Genomic DNA, 22,624 nt, shown 5'->3' with positions numbered 1-22,624 from the left:
GGTATGTTATAGGGAATCGGATGTTTCCCGAATGAATGCATAAATGAATGTATTCTCTGCTTCTTACGGTCTCCTCCAGACTATGTGGGGTAGCTGACAGGCCAGGGTCTGGAACTCTCCCACTGTCTTCCTTCCTGTGCCCGGCGGACTGGAGCATGAAACCGCTGGAGGGAGGAGGTGACCTCTACCTGTGACAATTCAAGGAGTCAGCAGTTGCCCCTGATGCCTTGGCCCCAGCACACCCTGCAGTGGGAGGAGCCTGTGAGTGAGGCCTCACTGGGCCCTCCACCATTGTTTCCATGGACCTTAACTACTTTCCTCCTTAACCAGACCCAAGTTGAGTGGGCATGTAAAGCTTCTGTGAACGGTCCGCCTCGGCCTGTCTTCCCCTCCCCACCATGCGTCTCTGGTCAAGTCCAACGGGTCACACCGAAGCCCATCTCTTTGCCTTCACCCAGGCTCTCGGAAGACATTTTGGTTTTTTTCCTTCCAGAGCAAAGCCTGTGACTCTGGAAACTGGCCTGCGTGGCCTGTCGCAAGGGCCATGCTCGAGGACAGTGTGTGCAGGACATGTGGGGTGCCCAGGCCAGGCTCAACTGGAGGGAGCATGACGTACATTCTTACATGTTGCTTTCCTCATCCTTGTTCACTAAAATTAAAAATACATGTCAGGTTTTTGGCTTTGACAGAATATTCCTTCTTTCTCATGTTCAATGCCTCAGAGTCTGAATCCGTGACTGGGACCCTAGTCACCATAATTAGACAAGGTCTTAACGCCTCATGTGCAGAGGCAAGAAGCAGGACGACATGCCCGTCTTTTCCCGTGTTTTATCCATGAAAATTGACAGAAGCTTCATGATCTAGGCCTGTTCAGAAGTAGTGTTTTAGGTTGGTTCCTGATGCTTCTCACACCCCACGTTCCTTCTCCTGTGTCGGTTTTCCTTACTCCTCTGCTGTCCATCTCAGTGACCGTGCAAACCCTCCCAACCCAGTTCCGCTGCTTCTCTGCACATTCTACTGCATCAAAGCAGGCGCTGCCCTTGGATCCCTCTGTGGGATCTGTAGGAGGATGAAGTTTCTGATGGCGAGAATTCAGACCAAAGGCCAAGAGTGGAGAGAGAAACACCTTTATTTTCTTCAGAAACAGTGATGCGTATGAACCTGTGGCAACGGTTAACTGTACCAGACCAGAAAGCAAGAACCTGGGTTGGGGCCATACATGGGAGAAATCTTAGAGGAACCCAGGTGTCACACTTGCTCTGAGATTAAGTCACTTAGAGTAGTAGTACCTGGTGGCCTGAGCCATCCCTCCAGCTCTGCCGTCTTCTCTGGGTGACTGGGATACACAGCAGTGATCGACTCGGAGGTAGACGTTCCTGCAAGCAGATGCCTACAGGTCATTCTTGGGTTAGGAAACATCTAGGCGGCTACTTCGAGATGTGCTTCCCATGAGGGAAAATTTCTCCCCTGACCTGCCCCAGGAACACTTCCCAGGCCCCTAGCCACCTATCCTCTGTTCGGAACACGGTTACCCTCGATTTCTGGCAGGACTTTGGATCCCGCAGCCCCCTTTCTTGAGAGCAGATGGAAGTCCATGGTGACACGGGACTGTGGGTCACAGGCAGACCGGGAAAGCAAGCTCGGTGTTCTCACGCTGATTGCTACTCCTGCCCGAGGTTCTCGAGGTCCACTTGTGAGTCTCCTGCTGCGCCTGGAAGCCTGGGACTGGCTAGCAGAAGCCTCCGTGAGCAGACAGAACCTCCAGGAGACCCGTCAATGTACAGAATTGGCCTGTTGGCTCTCCAGCCCCGTACCGTGTGTCCTTTCCTGGCGATGTGAGGTGTCGTCCTCGTGTGCCCCCTGATGGCAGATGGGGGGATGGAGCTTAGTGAAACTTCTCTCACACAGAGCAGTTGTGAGGCTTCTCCCCAGTGTGCGTTTTCTGGTGGCCACTGGAGTGGGAGCTGCTGCCGAAGCTTCTCCCACGTTGGGCACACAGGTGGGGGCTCCGCCAGGCGTGGGCTTGCCGGTGAGCGCTGAGCTGGGAGCTGTTGAAGCTCTTCCCATAGACGGTGCACCGGTAAGTCTTGTCCCCATTGTGGGTCCTCCGGTAGACACTGAGGCCAGACCTCTGGTTGAAGCTTTTCCCACATTGCCCACAGCGGTAGGGTCTCTCCCCCGTGTGTGTCCTTGCGTGGGCAGTGAGGTCGAAGCGCTAGCTGAAGCCTTTCCCGCATTCGCCGCACTTGTCAGGCTTTTCTCCGGTGTGGATTCTCCGATTCCGAACAAGGTAAGGACCTCGGCTAAAGCTTTTCCCACATTCCTGACACTTAGAAGCTTTTTCCAGTTCGGGGCCTGGCTGGTGGCGACAGAGAGATCCCTGAGAGCAGGTTTCTCTGCTCAGATTTGCTCGGGCCTTCTCTCCAGCACAGAGTGTCTGCTGACCCCCCTGTCCTGGGACGGGGCCGTCCCCTCACGCTCATCTGGAGAACGTCTGTGTGGCTCTCTCGGCATAGGCTCACCCTTCCTGTCTCTCTTGGTCTCAGGGTGGCAAAAAAGGCCACTAGACTTTCTCCAAAGGGCCTTCTTCACTTCTGCCTCCTCTGGATCTTCCCATTTTTGATTCTCGTTTTTAATTCCATTCGTGATCTCAAGACGTGAGAGAACAGAAACATGCTGGACTCTGGAAAATGACAGGCAGGAATGAGGAAAGTTACAACTAAAGCACCATCAAGAGTATCTACATGGAATACATCATAGGATTCAGTCTTCTACTAATTAATAGTCTAATTTCATTTTCCAGTTGTAATATTTTCAAGCTCCAAACCCTGGGTTCACAGGTAAATAAATAACCCTAAATTCCACCTACTTTTCTCTAGTTCTGTCCCTTTTTGGATGTTTGGACACAGTGACAAAACTGAGGCAGGGAGGCCAGCTCTGTGTCACCTGCCAGTCTGTCTGCAGGTTTGATCTCAATTTTTGACAGCCTAACCAAAGGCCTTCCCAAGTTTGGCCCAAATGAGAAGAAAGTGTGTTGCGAGCACCTGACCAGCAGACACTTTGTCAGGAAAGGAGGATCATACTAGAGGAGGAGGGAAGAGGAAAGTCTCGGCTGGAGGCCTGACCTGAGGAAGCCAACGCAAGGAGCTGTACAGGAAAAATGACACACGCTCTGTGAAAGAGGCTGGCAGATACGGACTTGGGCCCTGAAGGGCAGAGGAAACAGCCTCACTGCTGAGAGAGCCAGACTCCCTGGCCCGTGGAAGGTCATCCATCAAGGCAGTAACCACACCAGTAGCAGGGGCAGCTCCCACTTGAATGGTAGGCTAAGGCCTTCTGGGTGGTCCTGTGTCCTTTGTGCACCAGAGCCAAGACTCCTGCCAGCACTGTTTGGGAACAGAACTGGCAGGTCACGTCTCCTACCTCCCTGGCCAGGATTCCAGAAGTCCTTTTCATCTCTGGCTGCACCATCCACATAGCCCCTTCTCTGACCTCTGGGCTCCCCGTTCTGCTGACTTATCCCCACAAACTCCGTAACCCTTCCCTCTTGGCCAAGAATTGCACTGCTTGCCACCGTAGGTGCAGAGGCCCAGGAGCTTGACAGGGTATCCATTTCCTCATCAAGGACATATGGCTCAGCAACAGTCTCCCCTCACTTTATGGTATCTCAACTATAGGCAGTTGAACTTGGTGCGACACTGTTCTGGGGTCCACAGAAAGCCCTGTTCCCAGAGTTCTTTTCCCACTGCCCTGTGGGTCTGGCTGTTCTGATGAGTCTGGAATTTCTCATGAAGTTGAGTTTTACAGAGAATGGCCAGGGGAGTCTCTGTCTCTCCACCCCAGCACTCACCTGCTGCCAGGGGACAAGGGACACATGATGAGATCACGGAGGCCTGGACCCCACAGGGCAAGGGTAACTTCCCCACAAGTTCCACGCTGGTTTGTCCAGCTCTGCCACCACTGTCTGCTGTCATCCCTGGGAAACCACCTCACTGTGGGTGTCTTTCCTAAAACAGACACATTCAGCATACTGGAAAGGGCATCCTCTCTAATGGAGAAGGGGTTGTGGAGTATTTACCAAAGCTGCACTCTTGTTCTTTATCCTGAATGCCACTGATTTCTCTTGAGTGATGTCACTGTAAGTGTAATGCCTGTCTCCGTGGTTGGGAGAATCTGTGAGAGCTTGTGGCTCGCGAGAGGACGTGGCCGCTTGTAGACCACTTCTGTCGACTTCTGCCTCTGGTGTTGAGTAGCCCTGACTGCCTCATCCCTGTCTCGAGGATCTCCTGTCATCCCTGTAGGTGCGAGAAACTAAACCACAGCACGTCCCATCCCAAGATGGGAAGAAGCAGTGCTCCACTGAGAAGGGCGTGAGGCCAGCTGGTTCCTCGGGAGCTCCCAGCACATGCTGCTCACTGTAGTGCCCACAGGCTGGTTCGGTGAGGGCTCCTGTGTGTGTCTCAAGCTGCCCCAGCAAATGCGTTCTAACCTCTGGTCTGGTGCTCTGAGGGGCACGCCCTTCTCTTCACCCCTACTACTCCGCCTTGAGCCAAAAAAATGGAAAGAGTCAACATGATCCATTTAAAAATGACTCCCTGTGTGCTTAGAGCTCTGCAAGGCCACCCCGTTTCACTGAGAAAACATCAAGTGCTTACGAAGTCCTTTACGTAGGGTCCCAGCTCCTACATTAGAGCTTGTCAATTATCTGTGAAGAGCCAGGTGGTTTGTTGTTAATGATACAGAAGTGCACTTGGACACAGCAGCGATGTGAACTTGGCGGGTCTGTAAATGCTCTGTCTCAGTTCAGGTCATTTTCAGTAGCACTGCCCCACGTGATCTGGCGACGGATACCATTTATTAGGCTCACCCTCTCTTGGTCTGTGCTGGTCACAATGGCCGCCTCCCCAGACTCACTGCAGCCTCGGCCTGTGTGCTGGCTTGTTCCCTCGGTTACACTCTTCCCCCAGAACAGCCATATGGCTCCTGGCTTCTCCTCACGTCTTTGTTCAAATGTCATCTTCTCAGTGAAACCCAAAGCCACTGTCTAACCCACTGCGTCCCCACACCTTTGATCACCCTTCTTCTCCACCGTCCTGCAGCTGCAATGGAACCTCATTCCCAGCCACTATGACCAACTTCTGGACTCCTCCACCAGCCACACCTGCTAGGACATCACCCCCTTTCATAGAGAATACAGCACTCATTCCCAGGCTCCTACTATCTTAGCATTGTATAGACGAAGTCCACAGATAACAGCTAGGCAGAAAATTCACTACCTCGGTGACAGAGACACACCTGGCTTTGGCTTTCCAAGTTCAAAACTCCAAAGAAAATGCCCTGGGTTACCCAGCCATCAGCATAAAGGCTCAGGTGCTCCTTTCCTTGTGTGTAATCTGCACGCGGTCCAACAAATGCCATTAATGGTTAGCCAATAAGGTGTTTACTCCGACTGCCCCCACCTGGGAGGGAATAGGAACCATCTTCAGTTTATAGCCAGAAGACAAGGCCCAGAGTGGGGGACTTCTCTCCTACAGGTGATCAGTACTGGGAGTAGTGCAGACAGGTCCTCAGCAAGGGGCTCTGGAAGAGGCTGTGGGTGTCCTGGGCTGGCTGCTTGCAGTCAGATGTGTAGCTGCCTGCATTCTCCACTGTCTTTGCACTTCACGAGTCTTGGCTTGGTCCCTGAGCCTCACCCACCCTATGTGCCCTACTCCTGGGAGAACCACAGGAGCCACGTGAGGCCAGCAAAGCTTTCATCTCCTGAAAAGCACAGGTTCTGGGCTGCGGCCTTGCACAGCCCTGAGGCTTTGGAACTTCCTTCCATGTTGATCCAGAGGCTGTGGGGACCACGTTCACACAACAGCTGGGCAACTTCCCCACACAGCCGGCTGCTTGGCTGGTGCGCGAGGAGTTTCCAATAACATTCAGGTTCATTGAGAACGGACAGGAACGTCCTGGTCTCCTCAGCAGCCCGGGCCGTGCCTGTCTTTCCTCTGGCTGCTGGGCATCACCTGCCCTTATCCTTCCCCTTTCAGCGGTGTCTCACGGGCTTCCAAGCCATCGTCACTTGTGGAACTCTTAGAATTGTTCCTTGCTCAGCGGTGAGTATCTAGGGTCCCTGCGTGTTCTCTGTGATCCGGAGCATGCAGGGAGGAGACATCATGGCCGAGCCAGCTGCAGAGCATCTGTCCCTTTCCTGAATCTGATGCTCTGAGGAGCAGCCCGGAAGGGGCAGAGCTGACCTACTGTTTTTGTTTGTTTGTTTGTTTTTTGTTTTTAAATTTTTTTTTTCAACGTTTATTTATTTTTGGGACAAAGAGAGACAGAGCATGAACGGGGGAGGGGCAGAGAGAGAGGGAGACATAGAATCGGAAACAGGCTCCAGGCTCTGAGCCATCAGCCCAGAGCCTGACGTGGGGCTCGAACTCACGGACTGCGAGATCGTGACCTGGCTGAAGTCGGACGCTTAACCGACTGTGCCACCCAGGCACCCCTAATGTTGTATTTATTTTTGAGAGACAGAGGGACTGTGAGCTGGGGGGGGGGGGGGGGAGGGGAGGGGCAGAGAGAGGGAGACACAGAACCCACAGCAGGCCCCAGGCCCTGAGCTGTCGGCACAGAGCCCGGCGTGGGGGGCGCGGGCAGAGACGATTTGAGACAATTTGAGACAGTGGTCCTGAGACTGTCCGAAGGGCCCGGCTGCCTCCTGAAGGCCTGGGCGCAGAAGCATGCGGTCAGACGTGGGTGCTCTTGAGTTTCCCCTCAGCCCCTCAGGACAGCCCTCCGGTGTGTGTGTGAGCACATGTGCACTCAGGTCGGCCTGCTGCTCCCACAGGCGGTGCCTCCTCGCTGCTGGCCGTCCCCTGCTGTCTCTCACTCCCCCAGCCCCTTGCTCTACCTCCCACTTCCACCCCCACTGCTCTCGTGTCCCGCCCTCCCTCGTTCCCACTCGCATGCTGTCCACCCTGTCGTTAGCCCTCTGGCCCGTCCTTCCCTTTCTTCCGGTCTCTGTGTCTCATACCTGCTCTCAGGCTCTTCCTGTTTATTTCCGTCTTGCCTCGACCCAGTGGTCTGCCTCTGTCTGTCTCCTTTCTCCGGTCTCCCAGTCTCTCTCTCTCTGAACAAATGAACACCTCCACTCTGGGCCTGAGGGAACAGGCATCCTTACCCAGAGAGTCGTTTTTGTCATTCCTCTGTGAAATGTCCCTGCGGAGGGCCCTCTGTGCCGGGCCTGTGTGTATCCGCCTTTCCTGACAGAGGAGTGCAGCTCTGTCCTCACACGCGGCTGCTCCCTGTAACGACACCGGGGGCTGCTGCTACCGTTAAGTAGCACCGCTCTAGCCTGGTGCGGGGCAGAGACGTGGCCACAGGCCTCACAAAGCAAGGCAGGGACGTCAGGCCTCTGAGGGAAGCATCAGGGTGAGGAAAGAGCTTTGTGAAGACGACAGGTGGACAGAAAACAACGCAAGGAAGGCCAGTGGAACGACCTCGTGATCTCTCTGACATCTCGACGTGAAGGGGCGTGGGGGTAAGAGTAAGCGAAATGGGAACCTCAAAAGACAACAGGGGTCAAGCACAGCTCACCTGGGCCCCAGCTGTCCCATGCGCAGCGCCTGTCTCCTGGTCTCCAAGACCCCTTTCCTAGGGAAGGTTCCTGGGAGGCTGTGCCGTCAGCCAGGCTGGCAAGAAAACAGCCTCAGTTGGAGGGCGGCTGCCACAGAGCAGCCAGAGCGGGGGCTTGAGTGGGGTTCCCGGGTCAGCCGCAGCAGCACTGGGAACCCGTCACAAATGCCTTTTCCTGGGGCCCGCCCCCAATCACTGTGCCTGGACATGGCCCCCGGGTGAGTTCGAGCACACTGGAGTTTGAGGGCCACTGCCGTTGCCAGTGGCCTGTGTGTGTCGAGAAGCTCCTTTCAGCAGATTCTTGGCATAACAGCTTTTATCAAAAAGGTTTTCTTCATTCTAAAGCGCTGTGGGGGCGCCTGGGTTGCTCAGTTGGTTGAGCATCCGACTCTTGATTTCATCTAAGGTTATGATCCCAGGGTCGTGGGATCTAGCCCCACGTCAGGCTCTGTGCTGAGCTTGGAGCCTGCTTGATATTCCCCCCGCCCCTCCCCCACTCTCTTGGGCACACACTCAATCTCAAAAATAAAAATAAATAAATTTTAAAGCGCTGTGGGCATGTTATGCCAAAAAAAAAAACCGTTTAGGGGCACCTGGGTGGCTAAGTCGGTTAAGTGAACGACTCTTGATTTTGGCTCAGGTCATGCTCTCACAATGTGAAATTGAGCCCCATGTCAGACTCTGCACTGAAAGGTGGAGCCTGCTTGGGATTCTCTCTCAAAATAAATAAAAAACATTAAAAAAAAAGTTTAATGGAGGGGGGAAGCTCTGAGCGCCACCATCAAGAGATGACCCTAGAACTCCTAAAAATACCATGGCAATTGAAGCCTTTTACTTTTTTCAGGCCAACATATTTCTCAGAAATCCACCTTTAAGAATTCTACTTCAGGGACGCCTGGGTGGCTCAGTTAAGCGGCTGACTTTGGCCTAAGTCATTATCTCTCCGTTCATGGGTTCCAGCCCCATGATGGGCTCTGTGCTGACAGGTCAGAGCCTGCAGCCTGTTTTGTATTCTGTGTTTCCCTCCCTCTCTCTGCCCCTTTCCTGCTCATGCTCTATCAAAAATAATTGCTAAAGAAAAAAAGAGTTCTATTAAACAAATGGTTTATTTTGACTTAAGAACAGAACTTCAGAGGAGATGCAGAGGCTTGTGGCCCTGAAGAAGTCACCGAACTAGAGACAGGAACAGCATGAAGACGGGTGAACAGGGGGAGTGGAACCTGCACAGGGTGAGTTTTTACCTTCTTCACACTCAGATGCCACAGCCTCAGGAACCACATCCTAGAGAGCAGTGATGTTCCCAAGGATTAAAAAGAAATCGCTGCTAAATGGTAGAGTTTACAAAGATACTGAGTGTTTCATTTGCTTAAAAAACACAAAAGCAAATACTCCTCTTAGACAATTTTCTGTTTCAACAAAAAGTAGCCAGTGGAAACTGGGTCAGGATGTAATGTTTTCTTCTAGGGTGTGGGTTAAATAAAGACCTGGCTTTTACAAATTACTGAGCACCCTACAATGGCAGCTTTCAGTTAAGCAGAAGAGGCAGCAGTGGCCGTGGACTGTCTCAATGTTTGCAGCCACAGTGGTTCACTCCAAGAGATACAGAAAGACAGAGCCCTGGTCTGTCCATGCACTGGAGTATTATTTAGCCACGAAAAGGATGGAACTAGTGATACAGGTTTAAACCTGCTAGATGAGAGGGGCAGGCACGGAAGGTCATACCCTTTCTATGAAATCTCCAGAATAGGCAAATCTGTAGAGAGAAAGAGGAGTAACTCCCAAATGGGTAGATGGTTTCCTTGTAGGGGGTGAAAATGCTTGGAACTGGATAGACGTGGTGATTGTATAATTGAATGTGTGTGCTAAATACACCTGGATTGTTCACTTGAACATGGCTAATTTTGTTACATGAATTTCACTTCACCTTAACAGTTTTTTGATTAAAAAGTTTAAGAGAAGCAAAAACCAAAATAGAGCTTTGGAAGAAAGGCAAAAATAATCAGGAGAAATGTGTTTTGGATGAAGTTAAGCTGGATGAGAAAAGGGGTTTTGTTTTCAAATATACAAAGAGCTGCTATGCAGGTGAGGGCACATGTGCGGATTTTAATATTCCTGGTTCAGAAGCAGCAGAATCAGTTGTAATAAGGGAGAATTAGGGCGACACATAAAAAATCTCCACCTCTAAGTGCTATTACCATCAGCTAACATTTGAAATCTTGTGTTGTGGGTACATTTCAAAAGTATTTGATCTAGAACACTGGGGCAGACTCCAGCTCAGACCTGCTCATTCCAAAAAATGAGTTCTTCCGCAGCCCCAGGTGAGGGCAGAGAGTTCTGCTTACCTTCTGGCTGTTTCCCTGATCTTTGTTGTGAGCTCCGTGACCCCATCAAAGTGCTTCCCTCTGGATGAACCCGCCGTTTCAGGTGGGACCTCTGTGACTCTCTGGCTGGTCCCCAAGGGTCTGTCTCCTCATTGAGCACTTTCCAGTCCTTCCCTGAATCTGGGACCTGAGAACAGACCCCATCATCTGTCACTACAAATTCCTGCCTAAGAGACTTTAAAAGCCCTAACAGTGACATTAGGAAACAATGTGAGACCCAAGGAGGCAGAAGAAAAATACTCTCAGGGCCCTGTAATTAAAAGAAAAAAAAAAAAAAAAGAATACAAGTTGGTCTCAATCCCCTGGTCTCCAGCGATTCAGAGTTAATGGAAGTGCCTAGCACAGAGGTGACGTGGCCGATGTGCTAACCGTGGTGCACACCTGTGCGAAGTGGGGTCAGCCTGAAGCATAGGAAGCTGTGGCCTCAGCACCTGCCCTCTCCCCACCCCCATCCAGCGGAGCACCAAGTCCGGTCATTTCTGCCAGCCGCAAAGTCCCCTCGCCCCAGCCCTTTCCGGCTGCACCCATGAGCCTGCTTCGGGCCACGTTCCTCTGCTGCCGGCCCTCCATCCACTCTCTGCCTACACGGAATCCAGTAGGTCTTTGAAAGCACGGGCTCACGTGCTCTGTCCACACTCTGCGGAGTCCCCCCACTTCTTGCCTAGCCCCTTTCTCCCACCCTCCCTTCTCTGCCAAACATGCCACACCCTCTGCCACCTGAGGCTCCTGACAGCCACTCCTCTGTCACGGCCCGGAGAGGCGGTGCCCACTCTCCATCTGCCCCACAGTCATTCTCCATCACATCAGCCGGCTCGTTCCTGGCTCTTTCTTCCTTTGCTTGTGGTCTGTGTCCCTCCTGGAGTGTAGCCTGCAGCAGGCCATGGACCACGCCTGTTCCGTTCACTGCACAATCCCCGGTGTCTGCCGTCTGGCAGGCACCTCAAAGCCACTTGTGTCTTTCAGAGCCACCTTCATTCATTAAGTCCTCCGTGTATGACGTGTCCTGTCCGTCGAGTGAGTGAGGAGCGTGGCGCGGAGAGGCCTCTGCGTCCTGGCAAGTGCCGTCAGCTTCCGCTCTCCCTCCCCTCCGCTCGCGGTGCCCTTCGCGCCCCAGACAGGCTTCACATGGCTGTGTTATCCCTCACGTTCCTGTCCCGTCCGCATTCCTGGGAAGAGCTTGGCTCTGAAACACCAGGGGCCGCAAGAGACAGAGACTGTCCCCACAGGGAGAGGGCGAGGGGAACTGGAGCAGGATGACTTCTCACCTGTAGGGGTTCCTGCCATTCACCTGTCCCAGCTCTGACTCCACACACGTGCTACTGGTGGCCCTTCTCCGCGCCGTCCCAGGTGTTACTGTCCGACGCCATGGATCCTTCGTGAACTTCCTCAGCTTCGTCCCTGATGCGTCCCCACCACACTCTCTGCCCTCCGCACATTATGTCAACACCACTCAATCCTCAGTCCTGTGAAATGCTACGCCCCTCGCCGGTCCCCCTCCCACAGCCCAAGGACATGTCTGCCTTCTCACCGGGGACACCGGTACCTCCAGTTCCAGTGATGCCATCTCCGCACCCAGCCAGCTGCTTCCTGTTGAGCACAGAGGTGCTCAGGCTACAGCATTCCTGTGACCCACACGCCTCCTTCAGTCTGTCCCTCTCCTGGACCTCTGGTTGTGATCTCAGTTGCCTTCTTCCCACAAGTCTCCCACAACCAAAGCCACGTTCCTGTTGTGCTGTGCCTTTCACGGCTCCCTTCTCCCAAAAGGTACAAGATCGTGACACCAGATCTCACACCTAGTCCTACCTGGACAAGCGCACACTGTGTGAAACTCATCGCTATCCCACACTGACCCCTTAATCCCAGCGGCAGCAGCTCTGATACAACTTTGTTTACTGCATAACCATAGCATCTGCACTCAAGGAACCATTCAGCAAGAGAGACTGGATGTTAATTCACCAACTCTAATTTTCCTGATCTCCTGAGTGAGGGACAGTGTCCTTTCCCTGGCCTTTTGGAGAACTGTTCTGAGCTTTAACTTTTGCATTAGGGACCCTAAACATCCACTGACTGTATCAGTGTGTACATTATTTCAGCAAATGAGAAATCCTCCCCATAGACGAAGGGCATGGGACCAACCCAAGATAGCTAAGAGTTTGTGGTGAGTGGCGGGGGGCTACTGTGCATTTCTCAACACGTCTCCAGCAATGGGATTACTATGCTCCTCACCCTAATTCATAATTAAACTCACCAGGTTCTGAGTTGCCTGTTCTCACCTGCTGCCCAGACGCACTCTCTACATCCTCAACTAGAGCCACAGCTTCCTCACCATTTTCTGGATGTTGCTTCCTCACCCAGGTCTGGATCTCCTGTGGCAAGATGGTGAGAAACTGCTCCAAAACCAGCAGCTCCAGTATTTGCTCTTTTGAGTGTGTCTTAGGCCTTAGCCACTGACAGCAGAGTTCCCAGAGCTTGCTAAATCTTCATGGGGGCCAGCTACCTCCTGGGAGCATTAGTGCCTGAAGCGTTGGCGGGAAGTTTCAGAGTCAGAGCCATTGCTGGGAAGGGCTGACTTCTGTCCCTCTGTGGAGTCCTCACTTGGGGATGGGTATGCCTGGGGACTCATTGTTGCAGCCATGACTGGCTTCAGCAAACTGGCTCACTGGTAGCCGCTTCTACTCTAGAGAGCAGATTCCATTTCTTCTCAGATCACTAGGAAGCCATTCTTCTGGAGACCAGTGAAAGAAGAGACACATGAGAATACCAGAGTGGTGCAGATGCACAGTTGAGAAAGACTAGGCTTTGAAGGGAGGCTGCAGAAAAGGGAAAAGACAGGGTAAATTTATCTCCTATTCCTTCCCTCTGCCTCTTGTGATGCATTTTATGTCCTTTTCCTTTGCTTCCTCCACAATCCAAGCCAAGCATCTAAAGCACTGGAAATACCAAAATAGTTTTCATCACATCCAGATGGTGTTTGCTAATGAATTCTCCAAACTACTTTCTTTTGTTTCCCATAGGTCGGGATCTTGTCCCTGCCCTCCCTCCCCTCCGGAAGCCAGGAGCCACCTTCCCAATTGCCACCTTCTCTTAAGGTGCCTCTAGTTCAACTTCTTCATCACTTTCACCCTCCCCCCTGCCGCCGCCACCACCACCACCACACACACACATGCACACACACGGTGTGGATGAGAAATGACTGGTTTGCTGTATGCTCTTATTCTCCAGTATTCCTTTCTATTTTTGAATGCAGTCTCTTCTTCCTTTGTGAAAGAGTCCCTCTCTAGCCCAGTGGATCTCGTGGTGCTATTCGTTACAGTACCCCACCCCACCCCCCTTGGGGAGCAGGCATGTGACATAAACAGAGCCTGTCAAAATTCTCCTGAGATTTTACCTACCGGTGGGGTAGGAGAAGTTCCAAATTTCCTAGGAATTGCTGAATTGGGTGGGTGTAAGACTTGAGCATGGGACTTTGGCTGGAGTCATGATCTCACGGTTCATGAGTTTGAGCTCCTCGACCAGCTCTGTGCTGACAGCTCAGAGCCTGGAGCCTACTTTAGATTCTGTCTCCCTCTCTCTCTCTGCCCCTCCCCCACTTGCACTCTGTCTCTCTCTCTCCCCAAAATAAATATTAAAAAGAAAATAAAAACCGGACTCAAGTTACTCTTCTTCCAAAGAAGTTAAACTGCCTTCACTTATAATCACTTTACATGTAATGCAGCCCAAGATGCTAGAAGTAGAGAAATGGAAGGCATTATTGATCTTTTTAACAAAAACAGGAGCATCACATGGCATAGCTCCTCAGCACAAGGTCACGGACTCGAAGAAGTATCCCATGCCTCACAGATTTTCTACTTCCTGCACCTTCTCTGGATGAGGAATAATTTAATAAATGCTATCCTAGTTTCATGCGGAAGACAGAGCCTGTGCTCTTCATGACCCCTGCCATCTCCCCCTCCCATAGTTTGTTGTAAAACGCCGGTATCGGAAATGTGTTTCACTCCGACGAAGACGCTGGCGCTTGGCGGGAAGCAGGACGAAGACGGGAGCAGGGCTGATTCACTTCGCGCTCGGCAGGGACGCTCTGAGGACTCCCGCTGCGCCCGGTGCGAGGTGTGGGGAAACATCCGCATGGGCAAGTCCCGGAAGGAGGACCGCGCCTGTCCCCACCGTCCTGAAAAGGTTCCCAGCGGCAAAGGGGCTCACAGGCGGGCGTCGGACCCCGCTGCGAGACCGCGGCCGCGAGGAAAGGGAACACTCACCGGACTCGCTCAGCCGCCGGGCCGGAAGTATGCGCTAGGAGCCCCGGCGCTAGTCCGTCGGCTACGCAGGCTCGCGAGCAGCGCCTTTGGACTACAACTCCCGGCGTGCACTGCGAAGGCCGGGCGTCGTCCCTCGCCAGCACCGACAGACTCAGCAGCAAATAGACACGAGAGAACGCCTTCTGGGAGCCAATCCCCCAGGGGAGGGGGCGGGCCCTCCTGCGGCGCAGTTCTCGCGTCATTCCTCCTCAGCCAGTGGAAGTGTCCGCGACGAGCGGCCCCGCCCCCGTCCCTGGCTCCCAGGTTCTGGGTCCCGGGTCCCCAGAGAGGTGAGTCCGCGGCCGGTGGGCGCGGGTTGCGGGGCCGTCGGCGAAGCTGCCGCTTCAGGCGCAGCCCCGGCCCGCACGCAGCCACGAAGCTGAACCGCGCGCCGGAGAGCCCGCAGCTCCGCCTCGCCAGGGGCAGCCGGGGCACCCTCAGAGGCCGGAGCGAGTGGGCCTGCCGGGCGTCGGGAGCGAGCCGCCGCCGTGCTCAGCCTGCCTTGCTGCGCGTGGGGGTTCCGATCCCTCCCCTGCGGCACGCGCAGCCCCGCGGCTCCGGGCGACGTGCTCGAGGTCGGTGCAGCCCGGGTGCCGCGGAGCTGGCGCAGGCCACCTGTGTGACAACTTGAACTTTTCCTAGGATTTTCCGACCGCCAGATGGATCACCTTGCGCAGTTCCTCTGAGACCTCGTGCGTTTATCGATGAAATAAAAAGCAAGATTTTCCCCAGTTCCTTTTAGAACGTTATGACTTTTCTCCATTTGGAGACAGCTCAGGAAACTACCAGAGGGACAGACAGCTCCTCTCTGTCGGGCCCTGCGTTGTCTTCGGGAGCTTGGGGCCTGTATGTGCCCCGCCCTCGCTGACATCTTTCCAGCGCTTAGAGACACTTGTCCAGAGTCATGATCTTGAAGGCTTGAGCCGCTTGCCAGGAGAGAGAGGCTGTCTCCTGAGCCCCAAGATGGCGGCTAAGATGGAGATAACTTTGAGCTCGCAGTCCCACATTCAGGCCTCCTCCAAGCCAGAGAGACACATAATAACAAAGCTGGAAGAGAAACGGGGACCCGCTCTGCAAAAGGACCGCCCCGATCCCGAGCTCTCCCGCCAGAGCTTCCGACGGTTTTGTTACCAAGAGGTGTCTGGACCCCAAGAGGCACTCGCCCGGCTGCAGCAGCTCTGCCGTCAGTGGCTGCAGCCCGAGCTGCACACCAAAGAGCAGATATTGGAGCTGCTGGTGCTGGAGCAGTTCCTGAACATCCTGCCCTCGGAGATTCAGGCTCGCGTCAGGCATCGATGTCCAATGAGCTGCAGGGAGATTGTGACCCTGGTGGAAGATTTTCAAAGAGCAGCCAAGAGACCAAAGCAGTGGGTAAGGAAGGCCCTCCCTCGTGGTCCCCAGAATTTCATTTTCATCTGGATAGTTTCTGGTCTTTGGCTCCCTCCCTAGTTAGTCCAGAAATGGATCGGATGGCTTCGAAGGGTGCTTCTGGCTTCTGTTTGGGAACACCCCCTGAGAGAAATCACTGGTTGTCAGAAAACTCAGGCACTGGCACTCCAGTGAGGAAGTAGAGGATCAAGTAAGGTTCTTGCTTTTTGGCTGCCCGATCTCCCCACACCCATTCCTCCTGAAGGTTTCCTACAATCAGGATTCTTAGTAGAAAGGATCATATTGTTGGGTAGGAACTTGATTTGGGGGGAATTTCCTGGTGGACCTTGTTTTGGTGAAGTGTCCTGCTTTTGGATCAGGAAGTTGCAGCTCAGTTGGCCAGTGTTTCTTCCAGCCCCCACCCCCAAATCAGACTCCAGTCAGAAGCGAGGCAGGAAGCAAACAACCATGTGTTTTGGGGAATGGAGGCAGTCAGAGAGCAGGGTGAGCAGTGCACTCAGAGCCCTGCTACTACTGGGATCTCCTTCCCAGGGAAGCCTGGGGCAGAACAATTGATTAGTTTTGTTTTGTTGTTGTTGTTGTTGTTGTTTTTTAATGTCCTCACCATCCTGCTTCCCCATCCAGCAGGACCTGTTTCCAGTAGAAGTTGGGAGGCACATGGACATAGGGTGACGATCTGCTGGGCCAGTGTCATGACTAACCCTGATATTTGTGCCTTCTCTGTGTTGACTCTGAGGTCTTGAGAAAGACTCATGCTTTAGGGGCACCCACTCAAGAAATACTGGCTGATTTGAAGCAGCCTCTCTAATCATTCTGCATGTCCTTCCCTTTGCTTCCTTTGAGAGTCTCCGAAGTCTTTCCAAGTTGACCTCCAGGCTGTTGTCAGGAATTCCCGGGGTAAAGGGGTCATCACAGAGCAGTGAGAGAGGTCATGCTCCTCTCTACTGAGTCCTCTGGCTGCACTCTAATGCATGGGGCTTGTTCCTAGGTGGCCGTGTGTATGCAGGGGCAGAAGGTGCTCTTGGAGAAAACTGGATCTCAGCTTGGAGAACAGGAACTACCAGACTTTCAACTGCAAACTCCTAGGAGGTTTCCCCGGGAGAGTGCTCTGGAGGAGCCTTCCCAGGCGGGATCTCCGGACCAGCTGAGCTCTCATCATTGGGAAAAATCCACACTCCTCCAGGAACCAAGCCCCAGATTGGCTGGTACAGGTAAACACTTGATGCCTCTTCTCTCCCTAAGTCCTTTACCTCCAGCAGATTATCTCGTCGTTCTGAAAAGCCATAGACCTTGCGTTGAGTTTGTTTAATGTTTTATATAACAGGAGAGCTTTATTCCCTAACAAATTTCACAGATTAGAATGGTAGCAATACTGTACATAAGAAGTACGTTTCTTTCAGTGTCTCTTAATGACTCTAACAATGCAGTACACAATAGGATTATCTAGGTCCTACTTTTCTGTTCCTTTCAGAGCTTCTTACAGTGAAGACAGATCCACATATGGCCACTGATGAACATCCAGGCAAACCTTGGCTGAGTTTCATCACTTAAAATGGTCCCATGTTTAGAAAGCGCCTAAAGAATGTTAGGCTCATTAAAGGAAATGTCCCGCTCCATAATATCTTCAGCCTCTTCCTCTCCCTGTGATGTCTTATGTCTATTTCCCCACCTGTCTCTGGTACAATGCCAGTAATTGTTAGCCCTGTTGTACTCGAAGACCAAATGATAGTGACACTTTGGCCAATCTTAGTGATGTGAATACAGAGGCTGGTCAGCAAGTTAGAGCAAAAAGTTACCAGAAGGCTAGAACGCATTGGTTTTTTAAGATTTGCTACATTCAGTGAAATACTTGAATTTGGTTATTCTTGGAACTTAAGAATGGAGAAGACCAAGGTGCTGGGCGGGGGCGGGGGTGGGGGGTGGGGTGCTCAGTCAGTTGAGCGTCAACTCTTGATTTCTACTCAGGTCATGATCTCACTGTTCATGGGATCGAGCCCTGCGCTGGGCTCTATGCTGACAGTGCAGAGCCTGCTTGGGATTCTCTCTCTTCCTGTCTCTGTGTCTCTCCCCTGCTCACGTTCTCTCTCAAAATAAATAACCATAAAAAATAAATAATAATGGAGAAGACCTGGGGCATCCAGTGGAAAAGTACTGTGATCCTGGCTGAGGTCCTGACCCATAACCTATGGACTTCGTGGTCCTGGGCCTGCACACTCCCTTCTCCTGCCTCATCACAGGCAGCTCAGTGTGCATTCGGGCTCCATCTTGTTTTATTTGATCGCTGCAGGTACATTCTCACGTTCTTCACCCCGAACATCACAGTGCCTTCCGTCAGAGCTGCACCGCTCAGTGCAGTTGCCGCTGGCCACAGGTGGCTATTTAAATTTTATTTATGGAGATAGAATTCACATGCTCTAAAATTCACCCCTTCAAAGTGTACAGTTCAGTGGTTTTTAGTGTATTTGTGCACTTGTGCAACCATGCCCTCTAATTCTTGGATATTTTTGTAGCCTCAAAAAGAAACCCAGACCCATTGGCAGTCACTCTCCATTGCCCCTTCTTCCAGCCCCTGGCAACCACTGTGTACTTTCTGTCTCTGGATTTGCCTGTTCTGGATGTTTCAGAATCACATTGGTTGTGCTGTTTTGTGACTGGCTTCTTTCCCTGAGCGTAATGTTTTCACGGTTCATCCATGTTGTAACACGTATCATTCACTACTTTGTTCCTTTTATGGTGGATTTTCCATTATACAGACACGGTGTTTATGCATCAGTTGATGGTCATTTGGGGTATTTCCATTTTTTGGCTATTATATATCATGCTGCTGTGAACATTTGTGTACACGTTTTTGTGTGGTCATGTTGTCATTTCTGTTGGCCGTATACCTCGGAGTGGCATAGCTGGGTCACACGGTAACTATGCTTAACCTTGCGAGGAAATGCCAGACTGTTTTCCAGAACGGCTGCGCCATTCTACGTTCCCGCCAGCAGTCCCTGGGAGGATTCTGATTTCCCCACGTCCTTGTCAACACTTGTCAGTCTTTTTGGTTACAGCAGTCCCATTAGGTGTGAAGTGGTATCTCATGGAGATTTTATTTCCCTGATGGCGAATGACGTTGAGCATTTTTCCATGTGCTTACCGATCAGTCATGTATCTTCTTTGGAGAAGTATCCATTCAGATCCTTTGCCCATCTCTCATTTGCATTAGTCTTTTTGTTTTAAGAGTTCTCTGTACATCTTGGATACTAGAGTCTTATATATATAATTTACAAGTATTTTTCCCCACTTAGGGTTGTCCTTTCACTTCCTTAATAGTATACTTTGAAGCACAAATGTTTCTAGTTTTGATCAAATCCAATTTATTTTTTTGTTAGCTTGCTTGTGTTCTTGGTGACATATCCAAAATACCATCGTCTAATCCAGAGTCACAGAGATTTACGCCAATGTTTTGTTCAAAGGGACATTGGGTTAGCTCTTATATTTAGGCCTTTGATCCATTTGGGGTTGTTGTTTGTTGTGTTATGAGGCAAGGGTCCACACTCATTCTTTTCCAAGTGGATATCCAGTTGTCCGAGCCGCTTTTATTGAAAGAAGTGTTCTCTCCCCATTGAATTGTGTCGACAACCTTGTTGAAAAGCAGTTGACCATAATTGTATAGGCTGCTCATTTAAATCTGGATTTAAATTAATGTAAATTAAATGAAATGTAAACTTCGGTTTCTCAGTCACACTAGCCACATTTCAGGGACTCAGTAGCTCTAGCTGGCTAGTGGCTACCCTGTTGAATAGCACGTGCACAGGTACCCATACACGTGTATCCTTCCCACCTGGCAGGAATCCTACAGGGTAGCACAACTCCAGATCCTTCTACCTGCCCACAGACATTCCAGCTCATTTCCATCCCAATCCTCAATCGTGATGGTCACAAACTGTGGAGTTTCTGAAGTCAGGATACACGTCTAGCCTGTGTTACGGTTTTTAACCCCAATGCTGTCACGTTTGTAATGAACGAACATGCCACGTTTGCTGCATTTCCCATTATTTAAAGAAACTGTGGCGATCACTCAGTGTCCATGTGAGTGAGTGTGTTGCAGTGTTGAAATTTCAACTCTCTCTTATTTCCATTTGTTAATTAATGCTGGGGCTGATGGGTCTGCTTTTCCATATTTTTTCTTTCCCTAACCTTTCCCTAAAGGTCGGAAGAAGACATGGGGTTGGGGAACTTGGTTCCTAACTCTAATACAAATTAGAATCACCCCAGGAACCTGTTAACCATGCAGATCTCCAGGTCCCACCCCCCCAGAGATCCTGACTCCACAGCTGTGGGGATGCAGGGACAGCCTGCTTGCGTAACAGGTGGCCCAGATGAGTCGAATGCAAGTTGCCAGGAGAGGACCACACTTCGAGAATGTTTCTTAGCTCTTTTGCTGAGGTCCTTTCTTCAGAGCCCAGGAAATGAAACCTGTTCTTTCTAATTGTAGAGGCCCCCAGAATGAAAAGTGACAACAAGGAAAATCCGCAGCCAGAGGGGGCTAAAGGAGGGAAGCCATGTGCCCTGTCCCCTGGCAGACCCAAAGGTAACGGTCTGCAGAGTCCCGAACCGAGAGGGGCGAATAGGAATGAACCCCGGTTGTCACGGAGGCAGGTCAGCCCCCCGAATGCTCAGAAGCCATTCGCTCACTACCAGAGACATTGCAGGGAACTGGAGTACATCAGCAGCCCCCTGAAAAGCCACCCGCTGAGAGAGCTGAAGAAAAGCAAAGGGGGCAGAAGGAGCCTGAGCAGTCGCTTGCAGCGCCTCGGTCACCAGGCGGCCCGCTCGGCAAAGAAGCCTTACAAATGTGATGACTGTGGGAAAAGCTTCACGTGGAATTCGGAGCTGAAAAGACACAAGCGGGTGCACACAGGGGAGAGGCCCTACACGTGCGGAGAGTGTGGGAACTGCTTTGGGCGCCAGTCAACGCTGAAACTGCACCAGAGGATCCACACCGGGGAGAAGCCCTACCAGTGCGGCCAGTGTGGGAAAAGCTTTCGCCAGAGCTCAAACCTCCACCAGCACCACAGACTCCACCACGGGGACTGAAAGCGGGGCTTCGTTCTCTCCGTTCAGAAGGAAGGCATCCGAATTTCTCCTTCCCTTACTTGCATGTAAATCCCAGGGTGTCTGTGTGACTTACAAGGAAAGCAAGAAGTCCCTGAGGGATGCGGTGCACGTTTGGCCCGTGAGGAGTTCCAGAAGATGCCGAGGGGGACGTGACCGTGTCGGTGACAGGGTGAAGAAGTCGCAGGTCTGGGCGTTGGGTCAGAGAGAACTGGGGTCTCTGCTGGAGAGCAGGGAGTGACCGCTGAGAGAATCCGGCCCATCCCGCAGGTGCCCCTCCCCCCACCTTGTGTGCAGTCTTCCCCCTGCCGCTTTATTTATTCTCTAAATACGTTCAAGGGGAAATTCCGTATGTATATACCTGATGTACTAGCTGTCGTGCCCGACAGCCTTTACTGCACACGCACTTCGGTAATAACGATCAGTGATTTCAAGGCAAAAGCTCATTGGAATATAAATCCCCTAATACTCTTTCTGTCATTGCTGGCCGTTCATAATAAAGGACACATGAAGCGAGAGCGTAAACGTGTTTGTGTGAGGACAGGATTCCCGAGTAAGTAGTTCTCCACACGCGTGCGCACACACAGTGAGGGGAGCCCTCACTGCTCTCCTTCCTCAGGCCGGTGAGGAAATGTTAGAAAACTGGATTCTTTCAGGACCTTTACTAAGAACCACTGAAATGGGTTAATTTTAGGACGTGTAAATTCTCTCTCGGTGAAGCTTCTAAAAAAGAAATCACAAAAGATATCCGCACGAAGTGTTCAGGTCGTGGAACGAGGCCAGAGTTGATCTCGGTCCGTCCCCACATTCTTTCGGAGTAAGAATCCGAACCCGGTCGGTGTGGTCCTTAGTCGCCCACAGCGAACGAGTGGATCTCGGACTTCCGGGAAGACCGCTGGTAGATGGGTGCCTCCGGCGGGAAGCGGCCGTGGGGCGTTTCTTCTAAAGCGAGGATACCCGAATATCCGCAGGTCCCTGCCGGCCTCCTCCAGGCCGTCTACCATGCTGCATCCTCCACCCCCAGGGGGCTCTGCGCACACCCTTCCCTTTGACCTTACGACCTGCCGCCCCCACCACTTCCTCCCTCTCCTGCCTCACAGGAGTGGCCTGCCCAGCAAAGCCTTCCCTGGGCACTTTTATTGTGTCACTCCCTGCCTCACACCACACGCCGGTGCTGCTCACCCTGGGAGCAGATTTGCCCCCCAGAGGACGTTTGGCAGTGTCTGGAAATGCTTTTGGTGCTTATGACTCGGGGGCAGGGAGCGGAGCTCCTGACCTCTAGTGGGTGGAGACCAAGATGCAGCCGTGCGTGCCGCAGTGCACAGGACAGCCCCACCACGGGGTCACCTGGCCCAGCGTGGCAGTAGTGCCGAGGTCGGGAGCTGTACTGTTCACGGCAAAGGCTCTTTAGGGACAGGAACCATATTTTCCCATCATGTTAGCTTTTGGACTGAGCCCACGCCCTGCCAAGAGAAATAGGTATTCCGTCAGGGCCAAGTCCTGAGTCAGAGATCCTGGTGACGATGTGTTCAATGCAGTGGACAAAGCCTCTTGTCTCCTGGGCAGAGAGAGACTTAATGGAAGCTCATTGGCCTTTCTCGTCGTTTTTAGCGGACCTTTAGACTGATTCACAGTCCCCTTCCCGGCAACCACGTTAGATTTGAGAGGAGTTTGGGGTGCCTGGGTGGTTCTGTCACTTAAGCATCTGACTTCGGCTCAGGTCATGATCTCACAGTCCATGAGTTTGAGCCCCGCCTCAGGCGCTGTGCCGACAGCTCAGAGTCTGGAGCCTGCTTCAGATTCTGTGTCTCCCTCACTTTGCCCCTTCCCCACTTG

General features: G+C 52.2%; 2 protein-coding genes and 1 long non-coding RNA gene across 6 annotated transcripts; 1 reads left to right on the top strand and 2 right to left on the bottom strand.

The window, feature by feature from the left end:
* Nucleotides 1-1,155: 1,155 nt before the first annotated feature.
* Nucleotides 1,156-5,824, bottom strand: ZSCAN32 (zinc finger and SCAN domain containing 32). Its single transcript, XM_053447903.1, is given in 3 exon segments — nt 1,156-2,448; nt 2,451-2,683; nt 5,712-5,824. Coding segments are annotated over 3 exon segments (894 nt in total). The 3' UTR covers nt 1,156-1,900.
* A 797-nt stretch (nt 5,825-6,621) lies between these two features.
* Nucleotides 6,622-10,685, bottom strand: LOC125154156 (uncharacterized). 2 transcript variants are annotated; one of them, XR_007147702.1, is made up of 4 exons: nt 9,966-10,685; nt 7,585-7,679; nt 7,022-7,292; nt 6,622-6,714 (listed from the first exon to the last, which is right to left on the bottom strand). It is a non-coding gene; the product is annotated as an uncharacterized LOC125154156 (long non-coding RNA). The 2 variants fall into 2 exon arrangements; XR_007147701.1 differs by lacking the exons at nt 6,622-6,714; nt 7,022-7,292; nt 7,585-7,679 and adding an exon at nt 8,711-8,904.
* A 3,874-nt stretch (nt 10,686-14,559) lies between these two features.
* ZNF174 (zinc finger protein 174) lies at nt 14,560-21,300 on the top strand. 3 transcript variants are annotated; one of them, XM_047837933.1, is made up of 4 exons: nt 14,560-14,589; nt 14,942-15,670; nt 16,677-16,899; nt 20,169-21,300. In XM_047837933.1, the coding sequence occupies exons 2-4, from the start codon at nt 15,263-15,265 to the stop codon at nt 20,768-20,770; spliced, it is 1,233 nt and encodes a 410-aa protein (XP_047693889.1). In that variant the 5' UTR covers nt 14,560-14,589; nt 14,942-15,262; the 3' UTR covers nt 20,771-21,300. The 3 variants fall into 3 exon arrangements, with proteins under 3 accessions (XP_047693889.1, XP_047693888.1, XP_047693890.1); XM_047837932.1 differs by having other exon boundaries at nt 14,560-15,670; XM_047837934.1 differs by lacking the exon at nt 20,169-21,300 and adding an exon at nt 17,160-17,496 and having other exon boundaries at nt 14,560-15,670.
* The last annotated feature ends 1,324 nt before the right edge of the window (nt 21,301-22,624 follow it).

Source organism: Prionailurus viverrinus, chromosome E3 (assembly GCF_022837055.1).
Source record: "Prionailurus viverrinus isolate Anna chromosome E3, UM_Priviv_1.0, whole genome shotgun sequence".
Classification (NCBI taxonomy): domain Eukaryota; kingdom Metazoa; phylum Chordata; class Mammalia; order Carnivora; family Felidae; genus Prionailurus; species Prionailurus viverrinus.
Note: the sequence above shows the minus strand (reverse complement) of the source record. Positions and strands in the feature narration are given on the sequence as shown.

Excerpts from the sequence above, each read along its gene's own strand:
- ZNF174 (XM_047837933.1), top strand. The coding sequence starts at position 15,263 with ATGGCGGCTAAGATGGAGATAACTTTGAGCTCGCAGTCCCACATTCAG. Across the intron at positions 15,671-16,676 it reads CCAAGAGACCAAAGCAGTGG|GTGGCCGTGTGTATGCAGGG; the intron begins GTAAGGAAGGCC and ends GCTTGTTCCTAG. Across the intron at positions 16,900-20,168 it reads CCCCAGATTGGCTGGTACAG|AGGCCCCCAGAATGAAAAGT; the intron begins GTAAACACTTGA and ends TTCTAATTGTAG.